The following is an 18152-nucleotide window of genomic DNA, read 5'->3' as shown; positions in this document are numbered from 1 at the left end:
CTACCCAGAAGGTGCTATTAATCTAGTTAATTATTTCCTGTTTTTTCCCAGGAAAAAAATCATAATTTTATTAATGAAAACAAAATTACATGTTGCAGATGCTGTGACGCATTCCATCGGCAAGTCAATGACTGCTGATCAGAATTTCAATAAAACCAAAAAATAATGTACAAATGGGGAGAAAAATCAAGCTTTTCTCCCTTTTTTCTTCTCAACCTTGCGCCACTCCCCTTGAGTTGGCATTGAAGATACAAGTGCAGGCGAAGTGTCAGCCATAGGTCGAGGGTTGTCTTTATCAGAATCTGAGTTATCTGATGTATGTAGTCGTTTGGATCCACTGGTATCCGTTGTTTCTGGTATCTTTGCCGACTGCGAGTCCATCAGATCTTGTGGAGTTAATTCCTCTGCTTCTGGTTCTTTGTTCATTTGATTGTTCTCGTTGGGTATGGGATGTTCCGCATCAGTGTCCTCCTTCTCAATGGAGACTGGTGGGGGAAATTGCCATCCCTTGGATTGTTTCCCTGTTTTCTTCTTTCTTCGATTTTTTTTTAGCTTCAGGGCACGTATTTTGTAGATGTCTTGTTTGTTGGCAGATTCTGCATCTGAATGATGTATTTTCATAATCTAGTATCTGTGTCCAGCACCTCTGATTGTGCTTCAGTTGTATTCCGTCTGGCAAGCCTTTGCTGAGATCTACTTCCACGCAAATTCATGAGAATGTGAATATTCTTTCGTCCAGTATTTGTGTGTCCATTTTAATATAACACCCAATGGTGTTACCGATACCTACAAGGACTTGTTGGTTCTAAAGATGTAATGGGAGATTGTGCAAACGAACCCAAACTGGCATCCTGGAAACAACCATTGTATTTACATCAAATTCTGGAAACCATGGTGTGATGAAGAGACCTGTGGATCCCCAAAACCATGGTCCTTCCCGTAATATAGTATCTCTAGCCTCTGTTGAAGGGAAATTTACAATGAAGAAACCCTTTGAACAAAGGTGTCTTTCACAGTGAGTAGTCCAGTTTGTGAAAATCCAATGAAAGAGCTCAACAGGTTTAGGCCAGAAAGAGTTGAATCTACAAATTATAGCTTGTTTTTCAAATGTAGTACAATGCTCATCTGTTTTTGGTATATCTATGTTAAATTCTGGGGTATAATTCAGTTGCTCCACAATATATGGACTGGGTTTAGTTCCAGCTTGCTTTGGTGTTGCTGAAGGTGTATTTTTCCCTTGGAGGATGTTCTTGAGAGAAAGTCCTTCATTTTTATGCTTTTAATGTGTTTCTGTGTTTTTTGTTGAGCTGCTCTTAATGCCACCTCCCGTATAATTTGTTTTATTGTAGTCTGCCGCGCCACCTCTTAGCCTCAGATTGAGTATTATGGTAGACACAGGTAAAATATTGTAGTCCATGAGGGGCCTGGGGTCCTGGAGTGCTTTGCCTCCAAAAATCAGATGTTGTAATCCGGTACGATAACCACCCTGATGGGAGATGAGATTCTTCAAATGCAACACACAGTCTGTTGCATGTACCCAAACCAAAAGTGACATCACAGAAGGGGTTTCAATAAAAACTTGAAAAGAAAGAGAATTGACCAGAGGTCCGGGTTCTGTTTCCATTTGATAGTAACTAGGCTGAGCAACAACAGATGTGCCGCCCGCTTTGAGTTCTATGTGATCTCCTTCAGGGTTCTGTTGCCCTGTTTCTGTTGGCCGGTCTCCCTTTTATGATATGTGGACCACCCAAAATCAGGTAACCCGAACGACGCAAAGGATCTAGGTATTCGTGAGTTGGAGGGGAGCATTATATGTACCCCACATACGGTACATGACGCAAAACCGACCAGGGCACGGGTATACCCTTGATCTTGAAACGCAGATGGGGTGGGCTATCTTTGAAGCTGACGATTGCAGAGAGTAACCAGCCGCATGGTCCTGTGGCGCCGCGATCCTAATGATCCAACCGCCCAATTGCACCCTTGGTTGATCCATACCCCCTGCAACGCCCTTAGTCATAGACAGGCCGCATCAGGGAAGCGTTTCACCAATTCGGCGATAATCGAATGCTTTGTGCCCGGGGGAATATACAGTCTTATCGGACCATAAATCCATTCGACACAGCTGTGGTAGCCCAATCATCCAGAAGGATCCAACCTCTATGGTCTTAGAGGGATAAAAAAGCCCTGTTCGACAAATTAGCCCTTCTTGTTCCCATTGAAATGGTTCCGCAGTAAATCCCCATCCGGGTGACTGGTGCCGCCATCGACCTTGTGCATCAGTATCCCTGCATCCCCACGAGCTGTCCAAGGGATGGAAAATGGCGGCGGCGCCCTAGACCCCATTGCTGAGCAGAAAAACCCTATCTCTGTTTTCCATTTTTTTCCGTCGATCCAAGAACCCCGGTCTATTATTAGGTCAAATTCGAATTCATTTCTTGTTATTTATTCACGACAGATTAATTTTTCTGCAGGAAGTAACGAATAATAACATGAACAACACCAATCACAAAAAAAGTTACAGGAAATATATGAGAAACTAATCACACAATTTACACCAGTATTTTTGGACAAAATGTCTTTGGAAAAAACCTCAATGTGTGGAAAACCAGTTTTTAGATCTGAGGGTTTTTATTAATATCTTCAACAAAAAATGTTATTGAGAAATTACAACTGCTTCCTTGACACTGGCAAAGCTCCGGAATATTTTTATCTTCACTACTGAACGAATCATACTGAGAAACTTCACTGTCTCCCTCTGTAGATCAACTTGGCCGCTTCTTGCAATTCACACTCCCTTCTTGTAATTGCACTGGCTAACTAGGAACTCATACTACCCTTCCTGGCAATTCGCCCTGCCTCTGGGAAATCGATCTAGCAAGTTATACTACCTCCAACAACTCGCACAGGCCACTCGCGCTACCTCCAACAATTCACTGGAAACTGGAAACTTGATTTGGACCTTTGGTAACTCGCACTGGCAAGCTCATCCTCCTTCTACAGAAATATTTGGCCCTGATAAACTGCCTCTGGAACTCAAAAATTGGAAATTGATCTGACGAAGAATAAACCAGAAATATCTCTTCTAAATCACTACTGCTAAAACTCGATGGTGTCTTTTGAAAATCACCAACTTAAATGATCTCCAATGCTTCCCATTGATTCCCGTTAAAATCTCTCATTCACAAATGAATGGCCATGATTAGAAGGTCACTTGATCCAATCAATGGCTAAGATCAACTTAGAAACTTTCTACAAGCTTATTGAGGAAAACCAATTTTATTCCAATTAATGTCAATTAATTATTCACTTTCCCTAAGTTAGACTCAAGAAATAATTTAAAAATCATTAATTGACATAATTAAGATATTTTCCATAGGTGAAACCTCGGAAAAATTACATGTTCTTAGCCTTAATGACACCTCTCAAGACTAGAACACCTGTCCAAGCTACAAAAATCTAACAACTATCAGGCCCTTAATAGTAAAGGTGCTCTTATACCAATGTTAAAATTTAGACGAACACAAATAAATGAACAACAATATGACAGAAAAGACTAGCCAAGTCACATAATGTTCACACCAATGCTACAAATATATAGTACAATGGGTGGTGCCACCTTATAGAGAGATTTTCTCCAGATCCTAATACCTTACATGGTGAGGAGGCTAGGAAAAATGAACTAACTGATTAGTCATCACTTGAGGATATATTACTAATATCCTAAATGATTAATACAATTAAGGTGACATTTATACGTAGTGATTGGTAAGGTAATCCATAAGTTGCCAGAATACCATCAAAGCAACAGATGATGAGGGATAGAAGGCCAAGCTCTTCAAGCATGGTCTTCATGCTTTGGATGATCACTCGGTTGATTTGTTCAACCTTGTTGTCTGCATAGGTATTCCTTAGAATTGGTCCCATCACACTATTCACCTGATCCATAAATCAGGTTCTAGGGCAGATCTTAACAATTATAGAATGATCATTGTTGGCGACAGGTTCTTGAAACTCTATTCTACTGCCCTCCATATGAAGCTTTCTAATGAGCTTGAGTGGAGGCATCTTTGAATTAGAGGATAGACTGGATTTCATTTCACACATTAAACCATTGATCACATCCTTACACTTTGAGCCATTATTGAGGAGGTGAGACATCTCTCGATGAAAGTTACTATTGTTGTTTTGTAGACTCTTAGAAAGCTTTTGATTGTGTTCCACATGAGGTCTATGTAACAATTGTTGGTCAACCTGGGTAAAACTATGGTTATTGTCTTCAATAGGTCAACGAATGTTGTCCTAGATCATCGTTTCTTTTCCGAAGAGGAGGAGATTGAGGTCATCAACACCTATACTTACTTTGGGGTGCAATTCTCAGGGCCGCATTTTAGTTTGAGACATGCTCTTTAGCCCAGTGTAAACAATGTTATAGTTCTGGTAAACAAGGGCTACGGTTCTCTACCCCTTTGCGAGAGACAATGTTTTTAGCACTACTTTTAGAGCATCTCGTCCAAGATGTCTCTCGTTGACGCCCTTATTCGGTCCCATGATTCTTTATCGTTCAAAGGTTTGGGGGCCTTGTTTGCTAGAATCCAATTGGGCCTTAGTGGAGAGTGTAGACCCTTCTCCTTTGGCACATTACCAAATGCAAACAAACCTAAGTTGCATGGAATGTGGAAACATCTCGAAGTTTTCAAAACTGGTATGTCTGGAAATGTGACCCACTAAAATTGAAATGTCGAGGGAAATGTCACACACACACACACACATATATTTTTTACAAATAACACATTATCTTGCAAGAAAAAAGATAGAGGCACATAAATGATATTTTAAAAGGAAAACCATGTCTATATTAACTCTCATGGATGATGCAAAATCCAAAATTAACCTTTATAGATGAGGTTATATATCCAAAATTCCAAAATCGGCCTTTATACATGAGGCTGTAAATCCAAAATCATCTTTTATACATGAGGTTATATGTGCTAAAAATGAAATAAAATATGAGATAAAGACAAGTACAATTACATATCCTAATAATCCTCATCCTCATGCTTGTCAAGTTTCAACAAAAATAGGACAAGATGTTTGTTCAACAAAACTAGATTGTGGATTGATAGAAGAGGCAACTCTACTTCCGGTTGCATTACCACCAATATCTAGTGTAGCAAAAGAGAGTTCCAAGTTTTGGCATTCTGCTTCTACATCCCAATCTTTACGAACTCCACTTGTATATTCTTCACCTAGAGAAGACACAAGGAGTAGGTTTGAATGCACATTTACAAGGTCCTCAACTTTCTATGATCCTAACCTTTTGCGCCTCACCAAATGAATGAAACTATAGGTACTCCATTTTTTATCTGTTAGTGAAGAGCTTGTCACTTGCGATAGAATACAAGTGGCAAGGCTTTGCAAATAAACACCATTTGCTCCATAACAAGTCCACCATTTAACTAGGTTCATGGTCCTTCTCTCATACAAACTTGATATATCCACAAAATTTTCTAATCTTGCAGCAAAACAAGCAAATTCCTCCCTTGCATTAGTTTGTAAAGAAGCTAGAAACAACCTTTGAAAGCGTTTCTTTACTTGATTGGCCACCTTCCTGACCTTATGTGGGTCCTTACACTTCCCATTGCTTTGAGCAATGGAGTCTTCATCATAAAACTTTGGATATAATGTGCCAAAGTGTGCAATGGAGTGTTCAAGCCATTCCACCTCATAACAATGATGGATCTCACATGCTCTGCAAAATCAAAATCAACTAAAAGGAGAGTGGGAGCCTCCTGTATAATAATTTCCACAATTTTCTTATCCTTGGTATCCATGCCATCATAAACCTCTCCCAAGATAGGTTTGTCTATCTTTGCATCTTGGAGAATATAAAATGCAGGTAATGTGAACTTGAGCAAGAACTGAATATTGCTTCACCCATCTTCATTAATCAACACCACTTGCCCCATACTTCCCCTCTTATGAATATGCTTGTTACCACTCAGTCAAAGTTGCACCCATCGCCATACTCATATGCATCTAAGCAAAGTAGGAATGGTGTCACCTAATTTGTTGTCTCATAACCATGCATCAAGTAGATATCATCAACAAAAATAACACACATGTAGAAGACTTCCTCATCCAATGAAGCACTTCATTTATTCATCCAATAGATCCAAGAAAAAGTACAAGACAACAAAACCAAGAATCCAATGCCCATTTTCAACATCCATTACAAACGAGGACAACCTCTTATTTATAGAGTTTTAAGCTCAACCACCTCATAATAAAAAATTAATATCATGATGAATATATTTGATGAGTCAAACAAATAATAGAATATTCATTGAGAGAACTAAGGAGCTAGAGTGCATGCCAAAGAGGTTTATTTAATGAAGAATAGTAAAATATCCTCAAGGAGAGGTGCGCTGTGGGCACTGGTGCAAGCTGGTTGCAACCATTCTCCAAAAATAGTACATAGCAAGCTCCAAGAAGTGTGCCCTCTAAGAATAGCATGAGCCTATGTCAAATCATAAGAAAAGAATCTTCCAGTAATACAAGTGGTCCACCAAGAGAAGGTGTGTGTTATTATTCAAAACTAGGGCCAAACTCCACATGGGTCATCTTATTTATGACAACTGATATTTTTCTTGGATTCCTCTCTCCGAGAGGTGTAACATTGATCTAAAGAGCATCCGATTCCGACATGTACAAATGAAGATATGATATTATTTATATTATGGACAAATTGTCAAGGTCGGTCAGCAAGCAAAACAGAGACTTAAACCCCCAATTCATCCTCAACATTGCATATAAAAAGGAGACCTCAAGTCATTTTATTATCATCTCATCTCACATCTCTTTCTCCTCTTGTGATTGGGTAGGCATTTATGGGCAATCTTCTCTCTCACGCGTGCGAAGGAAAGGAGGACAAATTTTTGTTGATTTCGTTGACCAGTGTTGATTGAGCTGCAGGGAGGTTGTTTGACTGCATTGACCTATTTAGACTTCGGTTTGGGTGAGGTATCTCTGTCCTAGCAGGCCACAGATTTGGGCACAAAAACCGAGGCAATCTGACCTCTCCTTTGACCATCGTTGATTGTACTAGGGTTGGCCCTAGGGTTGACTTTTGTTGACTAGTTTTGACTGGACTTTTTCAAACTGTTTTGAGCTGATTAGACTTGTTGTTGGAGGCCAAAGTTGATTGGGTTTGACTGAGCTAAATTCAGGAAGAATTCAGCCCTGTTGACCAACGTTGACTTTTCTGGTTAGGGCTCTTTTGCTGCTATCATAAATTATCAGATTTGTAAATTGTACTATCTCTCTCTCTGCTGAACTATTGAAGAATATAAGAAGAATTGATCAAGGGTTTTCCCACATTGGGGTTTGTCCCTGGCTGGTGCCACATCTTGTGTCCTCTTGTCTTGCCTTGTCTTCTACTGTTTATGTTTATGTTCTATCTACATTTTACTATCATGTGGATGTGATTGCTAAACTGGATATTGATATTGGGCTAATAAAGAAATTGAATTAAAATTGCTCTAAAGCATAGAACATACCATTGTTACCTAAAATTAACATGGTATTAGAGCTGAGGTGAAGACAAAGCCCAAGCAAGAGTGAAAGAGCAATCACCAAAGACAGTTGGACAAGGACAAAAGGCTTAATGGGTTCCTCATCCCACTTCTCGGCTGAAGACAAGCTCCGCAAAAAATCTGACTATCATAAATGGAAGATGTCTCTTGATTTGACCTTGGAAGAACAAGAAGTGTTGGATTATGTGAAGGGTAAAATCCTTGAGCCTCCTTCAAATGCACTGGCTGCTGCGAAGACCAAGTACAATAGGGTTGAACTCAAAGCAAAGAAGATTATCAGGGATTCCATTGACAAGCGTTTGGTGGCCTACATCTCCGAACCTCCAAGGAGATCTACGACAGGTTGATGAACATGTTAGTAATGCTATTCAAATTCTATTTCTCAAGAATAAGTTGAAAGATAGTAAGAAGGGCAAGGACGAGGATATTCAATCCAACTTCTTAAGGATCATTGAGATGAAGAATGATCTACTTTCGATTAAAGAAGTCATTCCTGACAGGGAACTTACTATCACCACCCTTGGAGGACTCCCACTTGAGTGGTATGTATTTAGAACCACTATACTCAACAATGATCGAATTCCAGGGTTTGAAGAATTGATGTTGAGATGCATTCAAGAAGAAACAAGAATGGTGGAGCAAGAAATGCCTTCTAATAGAATCAACCCCACTGCATTCTCCGCTCATGCCAAAAGGAGAAATATTGCAGGGTCTAAAGGTCATTTCCATGGAAAGCCTGGATCTAAGGGAGGAAGGAAGGGCAAATGCTTTGTTTGCAATAAGTTTGGCCACTATGCAAGGGAGTGTCCAAATAGAAGGGACACATTGCATGATGATGATCACAATCATTCCAGGGGAAAATTAAAAAACAATGATCAAACGAATGGCGGGTCAAATGGCAAGGGAAAAAGGAATGCGTGACATCAAGGAAATGGTCGACCCTCCAAGAAAGCAAGGAACTCTAGGTATGAAGAATCAAATGTTGTTAACAATAAGCAAAAGGAGTACTATCTTATATCAGCCCTCTCCACTACCTCTCCACCAGACACTTTGGGCAATTGGCTAATTGATAGTGGAGCCTTAAGGCACTTCACCAGATACAAGGAAGCCCTCTCTAATCTGATAGAAAATGAGACAAACTTAGAGATCATCCTTGGAGACGATGCCACCTATCCCGTGAAGGGAGTAGGGAATGTTACCCTTCAATTGAATCAAGGTAACACTATTCATTTGCAAGAAGTACTGTATGTACCCGATCTCAAGAAGAACCTGGTGTCCATTTTGGCAATGAAAGATAAAGGATTGAAGGTGGTTTTTTTCAATGGAAAGGTATGTGTTTGGAAAAGAAATTTTAAAGATGCTTTTAGTCTTGGGTTTAGGGTTGACACTTTGTATCAAGTTGGAGGAAGTCCATTGGGAGCCATGTCTTGCGACACATCTCTACAATCTGAACTATGGCACCAGAGGTTTGCCCATCTTCATTATAAGGCCCTACCCGATGTGAGACAGATGGTGACAGGTATCCCTGAATTCAAAGTAGAGCATGAAGGTGTATGTCCAGGATGTGCCGAAGGAAAACTTACAAGGGGACCATTCCCCTCAAGTAATAGCAAGACCACAGACAAATTGCAATTGATCCACTCCAACATATTTGATATGATGTCCGTAAACTTTTTGGGAGGATATTTATATTATCTCACCTTTACGGATGATTATTCTCACAAAACCTGGATCTACTTCTTGAAGAAGAAGGATGAAGTGTTCACCTGGTTCCAACACTTCAAAGCCTTTTTTGAAAGACAATCCGAGAAGAAAATCAAGATATTGAGGACTGATAATGGGACCGAGTACGAATCGAATGAATTCCAAGATTATTTTAGAGAAGCTGGCGTTAAGAGGGAGACTACAACACCATACACTCCCAAGCAGAATGGTGTGGCTGAAAGGAGGAAGCACACTATTGTAGAAGTTGTTCATGCCATGCTTCATGATCAAGGGATTCTGAAGTTCCTATGGGTTGAAGCTGCAAATACCGCTGTGTATGTTCAAAACCGATGCCCTCATCAACCATTGGACTCCAAGACTCCCGAAGAAATGTTCACTGGTAAGAAACCGATGTCTCTCATTTTAGAATTTTTGGAAGCCCCGTATATTTTCATGTGCTAAAAGAGAAAAGAAGCAAATTGGGTGCTTCTGGGAAGAAAGGAATCTTTGTGGGCTATAGTGAAAATTCTAAGGGATATAGAATTTATGTGGTTGATCAAAGGGAAGTTGAGATAAGTCATGATGTCACCTTCGACCGAAGATATGGCCCTCAGGAATATCAACAACCTTCCTATCCCAAGGAGGGACAAAGAAGCTGGCACCGTAAAACAGGTTGCAAAAGAAGATGAAACAATGTCGGATATTGATGAACCTATGGATCTTATTGATCCTCCTCTTCAAGAGCCCTCCTCCTCCAAGAGGAGACCCTCATGGCTTAGGGAGACTCTCGAAGATGCCGAGAGACATATTGCACCAAGGGGGACCTTCTGTGAAAGCAAGAAGCCTAACATGTATCAAGGATACTTGACCGTCACGAGCACTATCATTCAAAATGAGCCTTCATCATTTGAAGAAGCCGTGAAGCTACAAGTATGGAAGGATGCTATGAATGAAGAATACGAGTCAATTATGAAGAATGATGTCTGGGATGTGGTCTCTAGACCCCAGGACAAATCGGTTGTCACCTTTAAGTGGCTCTAAAAAATCAAGCATGGAGCTGATGGAAGTGTAGAAAAGTTCAAGGCTCACTTTGTTGCTCAAGGCTTCTCTCAAAAGGAAGGTGTGGATTACGATGAGATATTTGCACTTGTTGCTCGATACACCACCATTTGCTCGATCATAGCCCTTGCTGCCTCATAAGGATGGAACCTACATCAGATGGATATCAAGACCGCTTTCTTGCATGGTTCGATCAAAGAGGAAGTCTATGTGGAACAACCCGAGGGGTTTGAGGTTCATGACCGGGAATCTCATGTATTCAGGTTGAAGAAAGCTCTCTATGGATTGAAGCAAGCACCCTGGGCTTGGTATGAGAGGAACGATAGCTATCTGATGAAGCTGAGACTCACTAGAAGTGAAGTCGATCCAAACCTTTACTTTAAGCTTGAAAATGATAAACCTCTGATTCTGGTACTTTATGTGGATGACCTCTTTCTGACAGGTGCAAACCCTCTCACTCACAAATGTAAAAGGGAGTTAGCTTCTGAATTTGAGATGAAGGACCTAGGACTGATGCACTACTTCCTAGGGTTGGAGGTTTGCAAAAGCTAGGTGAAATTTTCCTATCTCAAGGAAAATATGTTGTGAAGATATTGGAAATATTTGGGACGGTGGACTGCAAGCCTATGACTACCCCGATGGAACTTAACTTTAAGAAGTTATGTGGTAGTGCTGTTGGACTTGAATTGGGAAATGCTTCTGAGTATCGTCAACTCATAGGAGCATTGGTGTTCTTGGAGAACTCTCGTCCGGACATATGTTTTGCAGTTAACACATGGACCCAATATATGGTTGAGCCTCATCATATACATTGGATTGGTGCCAAGAATCTTTTGAGATATCTTTGGGGCACAATCACTCATGGACTGAGATACACTGATGGAGATGTGAGGCTACATGGTTATTTTGATGCTGATTGCACTGGCAGTGTGGTGGATCGCAAGAGCACTTTTGGATGCTGTTTTTCTTTGGGTTCTACTTCTATATCCTGGATGAGCAGGAAGAAAAACTCGGTTGCCTTGAGCACCGTTGAGGCCGGATACATAGTTGCTAGTATGGCCTCTGGTGAAGCTGTCTGGTTGAGGGAGCTCTTCAGTGAGCTGATTGGACATGTGCTGGATACTGGATACCATCGTGATCCTCTGCAACAACCAGAGTGGGATCCGATTATCAAAGAATGTCGTGTTTCATGATCGCTCCAAGCATATAGATATCAGGCACCACTTTATCTGGGATATGGTACAACGAGGAGCAATAAGGCTCCATCACATTGGGACTGATGAGTAGGTCGCCGATATTCTGACAAAGCCCCTGGGGAAGGTCAAGTTCTTGGCCTTTCGAGAACGACTTGGAGTCATGGATAGACCCTCATATGAGGGTCCTGTATGATATGGACATTAAGCTCTGGGAGCTCCGGGTGGCTTGGGGTACTTCTTGGAGCAATGAGCAACCATAGGGTGAGTGGTTTAGACTTCCCCTAGTGGTTTGCTGTGTACAAGGTGAGTGGTTCAGCCTTCCCCTGTGATACCCCTTGGTGACATGTAGGCAGGATGAGTGGTTCATCCTTCTCATGCTGAGACATCCTACCTATGCAGTTTGGGACTCATGGGAAGTACCTATAATCTGGCCAATGAGTAGGGAAATGAGGATAGAGACCATAGTACTACCGATGGACGCATGATGTACTACTGTACTCCGTATGCTAGGATGATCGATATTGATATGGGATCAATTGGCACTGACTTCGGGTTAGTAAGAGTGATATGAGACACTCTCTTTTGATTGGAACTGACTTTGGGTCAGTAAGAGTGGTATGAGACACTCTCTTTTATTTGGAACTGACTTTGGGTCAATAGAGAATGGTATGATAGTAGATACATTCTCGATCACCTCTTCTACTTCATAGTTCAGCAAAGCAGAGTAGAGCAATGTAGAGCTGTGCATTGATGGCAGAGATCCCTAGTTGAGAGGGAGTGTTAAAATTGGCAACTAGGGCCAAACTCCACATGGGTCATCTTATTTATGACAACTGATATTTTTCTTGGATTCCTATCTCCGAGAGCTGTAGGATTGATCTAAAGATCATCCGATTTCGACATGTACAAATGAAGATATCAATTTATTTATATTATGGACAAATTGTCAAGGTCGGCCAACAAGCAAAACAGGCACTCAAACCCCCAATTCATCCTCAATGTTGCATATAAAAAGGAGACCTCAAGTCATTTTATCATCATCTCATCTCACATCTCTCTCTCCTCTTGTGATTGGGTACACATTTTTGGGCAAACGATTTCTGTTGACTGCGTTGACCAAGCTGCAGGGAGGCTGTTTGGCTGTGTTGACTTGATGCGTTGACTTGTTTTGACTTCGGTTTGGGTGAGGTATCTCTGTCCTAGCAGGCCGCAGATCTGGGCACAAAAATCGAGGCAATCTGACCTCTCCTTTGACCAGCGTTGATTGTACTAGGGCTGGCCGCAAGGTTGAGTCTTGTTGACCAGTTTTGACTGGAATTTTTCGGACTGTTTTGGGCTGATTAGACTTGCTGTTGGAGGTCGAAGTTGACTGGGTTTGACCGAGCTGAATTGAGGAAGAATTCTGCCCTGTTGACCAGTGTTGACTTTTCTGGTTAGGGCTCTTTTGCTGCTGTCATAAATGATCAGATTTGTAAATTGTACTATCTCTCTCTCTGCTGAACTATTGAAGAATATAAGAAGAATTGATCAAGGGTTTCCCCACATTGGGGTTTGTCCCTGGCTGGTGCCACATCTTGTGTCCTCTTGTCTTGGCTTGTCTTCTACTGTTTATGTTTATGTTCTATCTGCATTTTACTATCATGTTGATGTGATTGCTAAACTGGATATTGATATTGGGCTAATAAAGAAATTGAAGTAAAATTGCTCTAAAGCATATAACATACCATTGTTACCTAAAATTAATAGTGTGCCACTCCCAAAATAGCTTGAGACTATGCCATTGGAATAGACAAACAATTTCAAATTAACAGCTCATTGATTGCAATCTTGAACCATGTGAAGAATCTTCCCAAATAGCAAGGGCTCACTAGTTCCAAGTCAAACACTATTCAGTAGTGTGTGAATATGCAAAGGTGTAGGTGGACATTCTAGTGGTGCGCACCACCTAGGATGAAGTGTGAAGAAGATGGAGTCAACGTGTGAATGGGAAAGTTGGTAGATTGAACTTGAAGTGGAGAAATGGATGGGGTGCATGCATAACTAACCATCAAAAATTGTGGAACCTCAACAACCCCTCAATATATGTGCCATTGATAAGGAGTAATCAATAATTATGGCATATGTGAATGTGAACAAGGCTAAAGAGACCCAATGAATCTCTCATGAGGGAAACCACTAACAAATATCACCTTTTAATGTTGGATTGTTTCAACATGTGTGCCAAAGGGGAGTGCTACCCTCAAGTTATATATCTTATAAAGTTCAAGTTGCATTCTCTAGTGCTTTTATTTTTCATTCTCTCTTTTCCTTTTTCTTATTTAAAAAAAAAAAATTCAACATAGGGAGTGAGGCTTCAAATTAAGGTTAGAACCTAATATTAGAATAGGCCAATACTCTAACACTCAACCTTAGATTTGGGTTTGATTAATCAACAATGAAAATATCTCTAACCACTTTGGCATGATCACACACGGATAAGGTGAAATAATGAAATATGCCAAATGAGAGGTTAGCTATGAAGGAAAGGCTAAATGAAAATGGGTGGAATGAATCATGCTCTCTCATGGAGTGGGTAAATGATGGGAGGTAGGAGTAATATGAATTGTGTCTAGGTAAATGAAAGGGTGATGAGATAATGGATTGTACCAAGGCAAAATGATGGTATGATAATGAAAGGGGAATGGCATCTGGGCAAATTACTAGGAAAGCATCCCAACAAGCTAGAAGATCTAAACAGCTGGGAATAAGACTTGAACCCATCATGTAACAACCAAGTGAAGGCATTGAATGGAGCATCATGAGAACAAGAGAAAAGCAATAGGAGATTTATCCACCCATGATAGATCATGGAGTAGCATCTGTAACAAAATGAAGATATGTGATATGCAAAGGTGCCATCCTCATGCTAAGTTACAAAAATATGCTGAATGAATAACCTGATAAGTAATGTGTACTCTTCACCCATAAGTCAGGTCCATTCATCAACGTGTCATCATAATGCCAAATAATATCCCAGTAAATTTGGTGCTATATATCCGTCAGATGATATGACCCTACTAGGATCTAGGAGCAAATGAGATAGCCCCCTCTGGAACTGCACACTGAATCATTTTTGGCATTCAGCAATTAACTGCCAAATGTGGCTGGATCAAAAATTATAGGTCCTCACGAGGAGTAACAAATGCAAAAGAGAATAAAGAATACATGTACTGAGCTACTAATTAAGGGACATGACCTAATTGAAGATGAAGAAACTAATCAAGTGTTGTAACTTAAAAAAAGTGTTACTTTTGCTTTCCAATAGGCCTTATTGAAGGAATATGTGCTGATTATTTTTATGCTTTGCACATTTCAAGTGTTAGTTGTATACATACAACTAGTAATCAGATGCTAGTACCAATCTTATTGATTACATAGAGTTTGAAAATTATGGCTGGCCAACTGGCTTAACCTGTGTGTTGTTGGGAGAAGCACATTGAAAAGTGTGTCATATATCTTTGTATCTACCCAAAGAAAAAAAATTAGAGCCATGAGACACCACAAAAAGATAGCCAATGATGATAAGAAGCGGTTATATGTAATATATTGTAACACATTATCTAGTTGCATTGAATGCATTTGGTCATTATTGGAAATTAATATCATAGTTGATTTTGTCTAAGAGGCTCTTTGTTTTTTCATGGTTGTGAAAAGAAGTGGTTATATGTAAGTTGTAACATATTCTAATTATCTGGTTCCATTGACAACATTTTGTTCATTTTTGGATATTAGTGCCAAATTAGTTGTCCTCTATGTTGGCTTCTGGTTTCAGTTCTTGTAAGTTACGTGTTTTTCTAGCTAATGTTATACACAGTGATGGATCTGTGATTCACCTTCCTAAAAATTGTAAGCAAATGTAACAGAAAACCTATTGTTCACCTTTGGGTAAATCCTTATACGACTTGTGTAGTTGTAACTTTTCCATAGTACTTTGTAAGTTTGTATTTCATGTTTGTTAAATGTGTATTATGAACAATTGAGTTTTTGTCTAATCCCAAATGAATGTGAACCATGAAGAATGCTTTTAGGTGTTTCAGGGTATTTCTTTTTCATCAATTGATTTTGATATTTTCTTGAATAGATGATTGAACTTGCAGAAACACTTATGCTCTTTATGGACCTTCAAACACTCGGGGACAAGGAATTAAAGAAGCTTTCATTTTCACACATTGTCCACTCGATTCGACAAATGAATACTAAGCACAAGAATGATGCTAAGAATCGTGCCTTGCAGAGCATTTTGTTCTCATTGTTGCAGGTGAAAATTATTATCTTAATGAATTATTTTACTCTGTTGATCATTGATGCCTATAACTATAAAAGGGTTATTTGTTTTCAGTTATTTAATGTTTGTTAAGGTAGAGTTCGGCTATGATTTTGAGAAGTCCTTTTTGAAGAGGCTTAAGATTTGGACATGACTTAAGAGTATTTTCAAATATTGTTATAGGTGTCTTAACTATCTATTGGTGATGTAGGAAGAACATGAGTCAAAAGCAAAGAGTGCCCTCTCTATTCTGTGTGATCTTCATCGACGGAAGGTCTGGTTTGATGAGAGGACTGGAAATTCTATTTGCAGTGCATGCTTTCATAAATCTTCCAAGTATGTATGTCCAACTTATGATTAGTTCACACCTTGTTGTATCGGTTATAACCTATTTATCTCATGGTTTTATCTGAATTATAAATCTATCTTTGGTGATATGCAGGATTATGATACCTGCTCTCTCTTTTCTACTTGGATATGAACAGAATGTAGAAGATGATGTGGATGGAGATTCAAGCAGTGATGAAGATATGATTACAAGGAAGCCTCAAGTGGTTCTAAGCAGAGAAGCTGTCTATAAGGTTAATTATAGACTTCATATCTCCAAGAATGTATACGGGTTAGGAAATTAAGCTTGATCTTCCACTTTGTGATTGTATTATAATTCTGTCAGGTCTGTCAGTTCCGAGTATTCATTTCATTGTTGACAAATTTTTACTCTAATATTTTTTGCATATAATAGTGTTGAGGTATGAATTCTTGAAAAAAGCGTACATATGCTGTAACTGGAACAGTATTTAAAATTCAAATTAGCCATCTGTTTTGCACAAAGGACATTATAGTAAATCCATGCTGCTAGTTGTACATAGGTGTCCAGATGGTATATGATAGAAAATAATTAAGCAAGTGCTTATCAGTTTATTTTGTTTGGTTTGCTCTTGATAATAGATTTATCCATGTCAAATCTGTCATATACTGATGCACATTGTAATTTTATCAATGTACAAGAGAACTTTAGGTGAAAGCAATCTAACTAGTTTCTGGAAAGACTTATCAAGATATGAATACATAGAGAAATTGTGGCTTTTTTCTCTTAACAAGGTTCTTGATATTTCTGCCTGTAGTAGACTGCAGCAAGCACTATTTATCTTGTTTACTCCCATGCAGCTTTTGGCATTTTCTTGTACTTTTCATTATTATTTTTATTTAAAGTGATATAGAAAGTAGTAATATATATGCAAATAAATTATGAATACAAGGAAAACTATTGATTGATAGATTCAAGCTTGGTTGGAATTGGATAAGGAAAACAAAGATTGAGTGATGAGTACATTCATGTAATACATTGTTTTTAAATACAGGCAAACCACAAGGGTACAACTTCAAGTAAAAAGAAGAAAAAAGCCAAGCTACAGCGTGTTATGCGTAGCATAAAAAAGCAACAGCGTGTAAATTCAGAAAATCTTGATTGGGGTAGCTATTCGCCTCTCCAACATTTGAAGGATCCACAGGTGAGTATGTTATGCTTGTTTAATGTTATGGTTTTTAAGTTTGTCTTATGCTATTCAATCATTGAATTCTTGGTGGGTATGTGTTGTTTTAGGGGTTTGCTGAGAAGCTTTTTTCTCGCCTTCAGACATGCAATGAGCGATTTGAGGTAGGTGTATGTACCGAGTACTCTTGAGTAGCCATGCTTATGCCAACAACATTTTAGTTGCCTCATGCATTTTCTAAATCTAATGCAAAATACACAAATAATGAAACTTGTATGCCAAAACTTTGTACAAGGCTGGAAAGTTTCAACATGAGACCTTTTTCAAACAATTAGAAGAAGCTAAATTATCATGTCATAAATCTAGCAGTAAGTTAGGAGCCAATTCTTTTAGAATTCTAGAAAGTTTTCTTCAGAAGTATTTCTGATGGGATCTTCTGAGGTAGACTGATGCAGGACATGTCACATGATATATCCTCTAGTGTATGCAACAGTAGATGCTATACTAGGAACTGAAAGAAACCCAAACTAATAAATGAGAAAAGGAAAGAAGATTTGAAAATCAACTTCATATCTAAAATTTCCTAAAATATGCTTCTAGATCGCTACTATATTGTGTTCAAACTTCAAATTTATTGTTTAACGGCTGCATTTTTTAATTCTATTTTTATGTTGTTTAAATAAACAAATATTAATGCATGTTTTTGTGTCTATTTTCTGAAATTCGCTCTTCTTAATGTAATCTTGTCTTCCACAAATTTGCTGCATCTTGTTCAAATGTGCAGTTGGTCCTACAGTCATGT

At 39.2% G+C, this 18152-nt stretch overlaps 1 protein-coding gene across 2 annotated transcripts in view; it reads left to right on the top strand.

The window, feature by feature from the left end:
• LOC149247277 (ARM repeat superfamily protein) overlaps nt 1-18152 on the top strand; it is a 215133-nt gene that overhangs the window by 50722 nt on the left and 146259 nt on the right. The window contains exons 2-6 of one of the 2 annotated variants that reach the window (XM_089458166.1): nt 15675-15851; nt 16069-16193; nt 16300-16438; nt 17219-17368; nt 17461-17520. In XM_089458166.1, the coding sequence (XP_089314292.1) occupies nt 15675-15851; nt 16069-16193; nt 16300-16438; nt 17219-17368; nt 17461-17520 (651 nt within the window). The remainder of the gene's footprint in view (nt 1-15674; nt 15852-16068; nt 16194-16299; nt 16439-17218; nt 17369-17460; nt 17521-18152) is intronic. The other variant, XM_089458167.1, reaches the window with a different exon arrangement.

Source organism: Pinus tabuliformis, chromosome 7, assembly GCF_031772625.1.
Source record: "Pinus tabuliformis cultivar Carrire ecotype Pingquan chromosome 7, CPIR1, whole genome shotgun sequence".
NCBI lineage: Eukaryota > Viridiplantae > Streptophyta > Pinopsida > Pinales > Pinaceae > Pinus > Pinus tabuliformis.
Note: the sequence above shows the minus strand (reverse complement) of the source record. Positions and strands in the feature narration are given on the sequence as shown.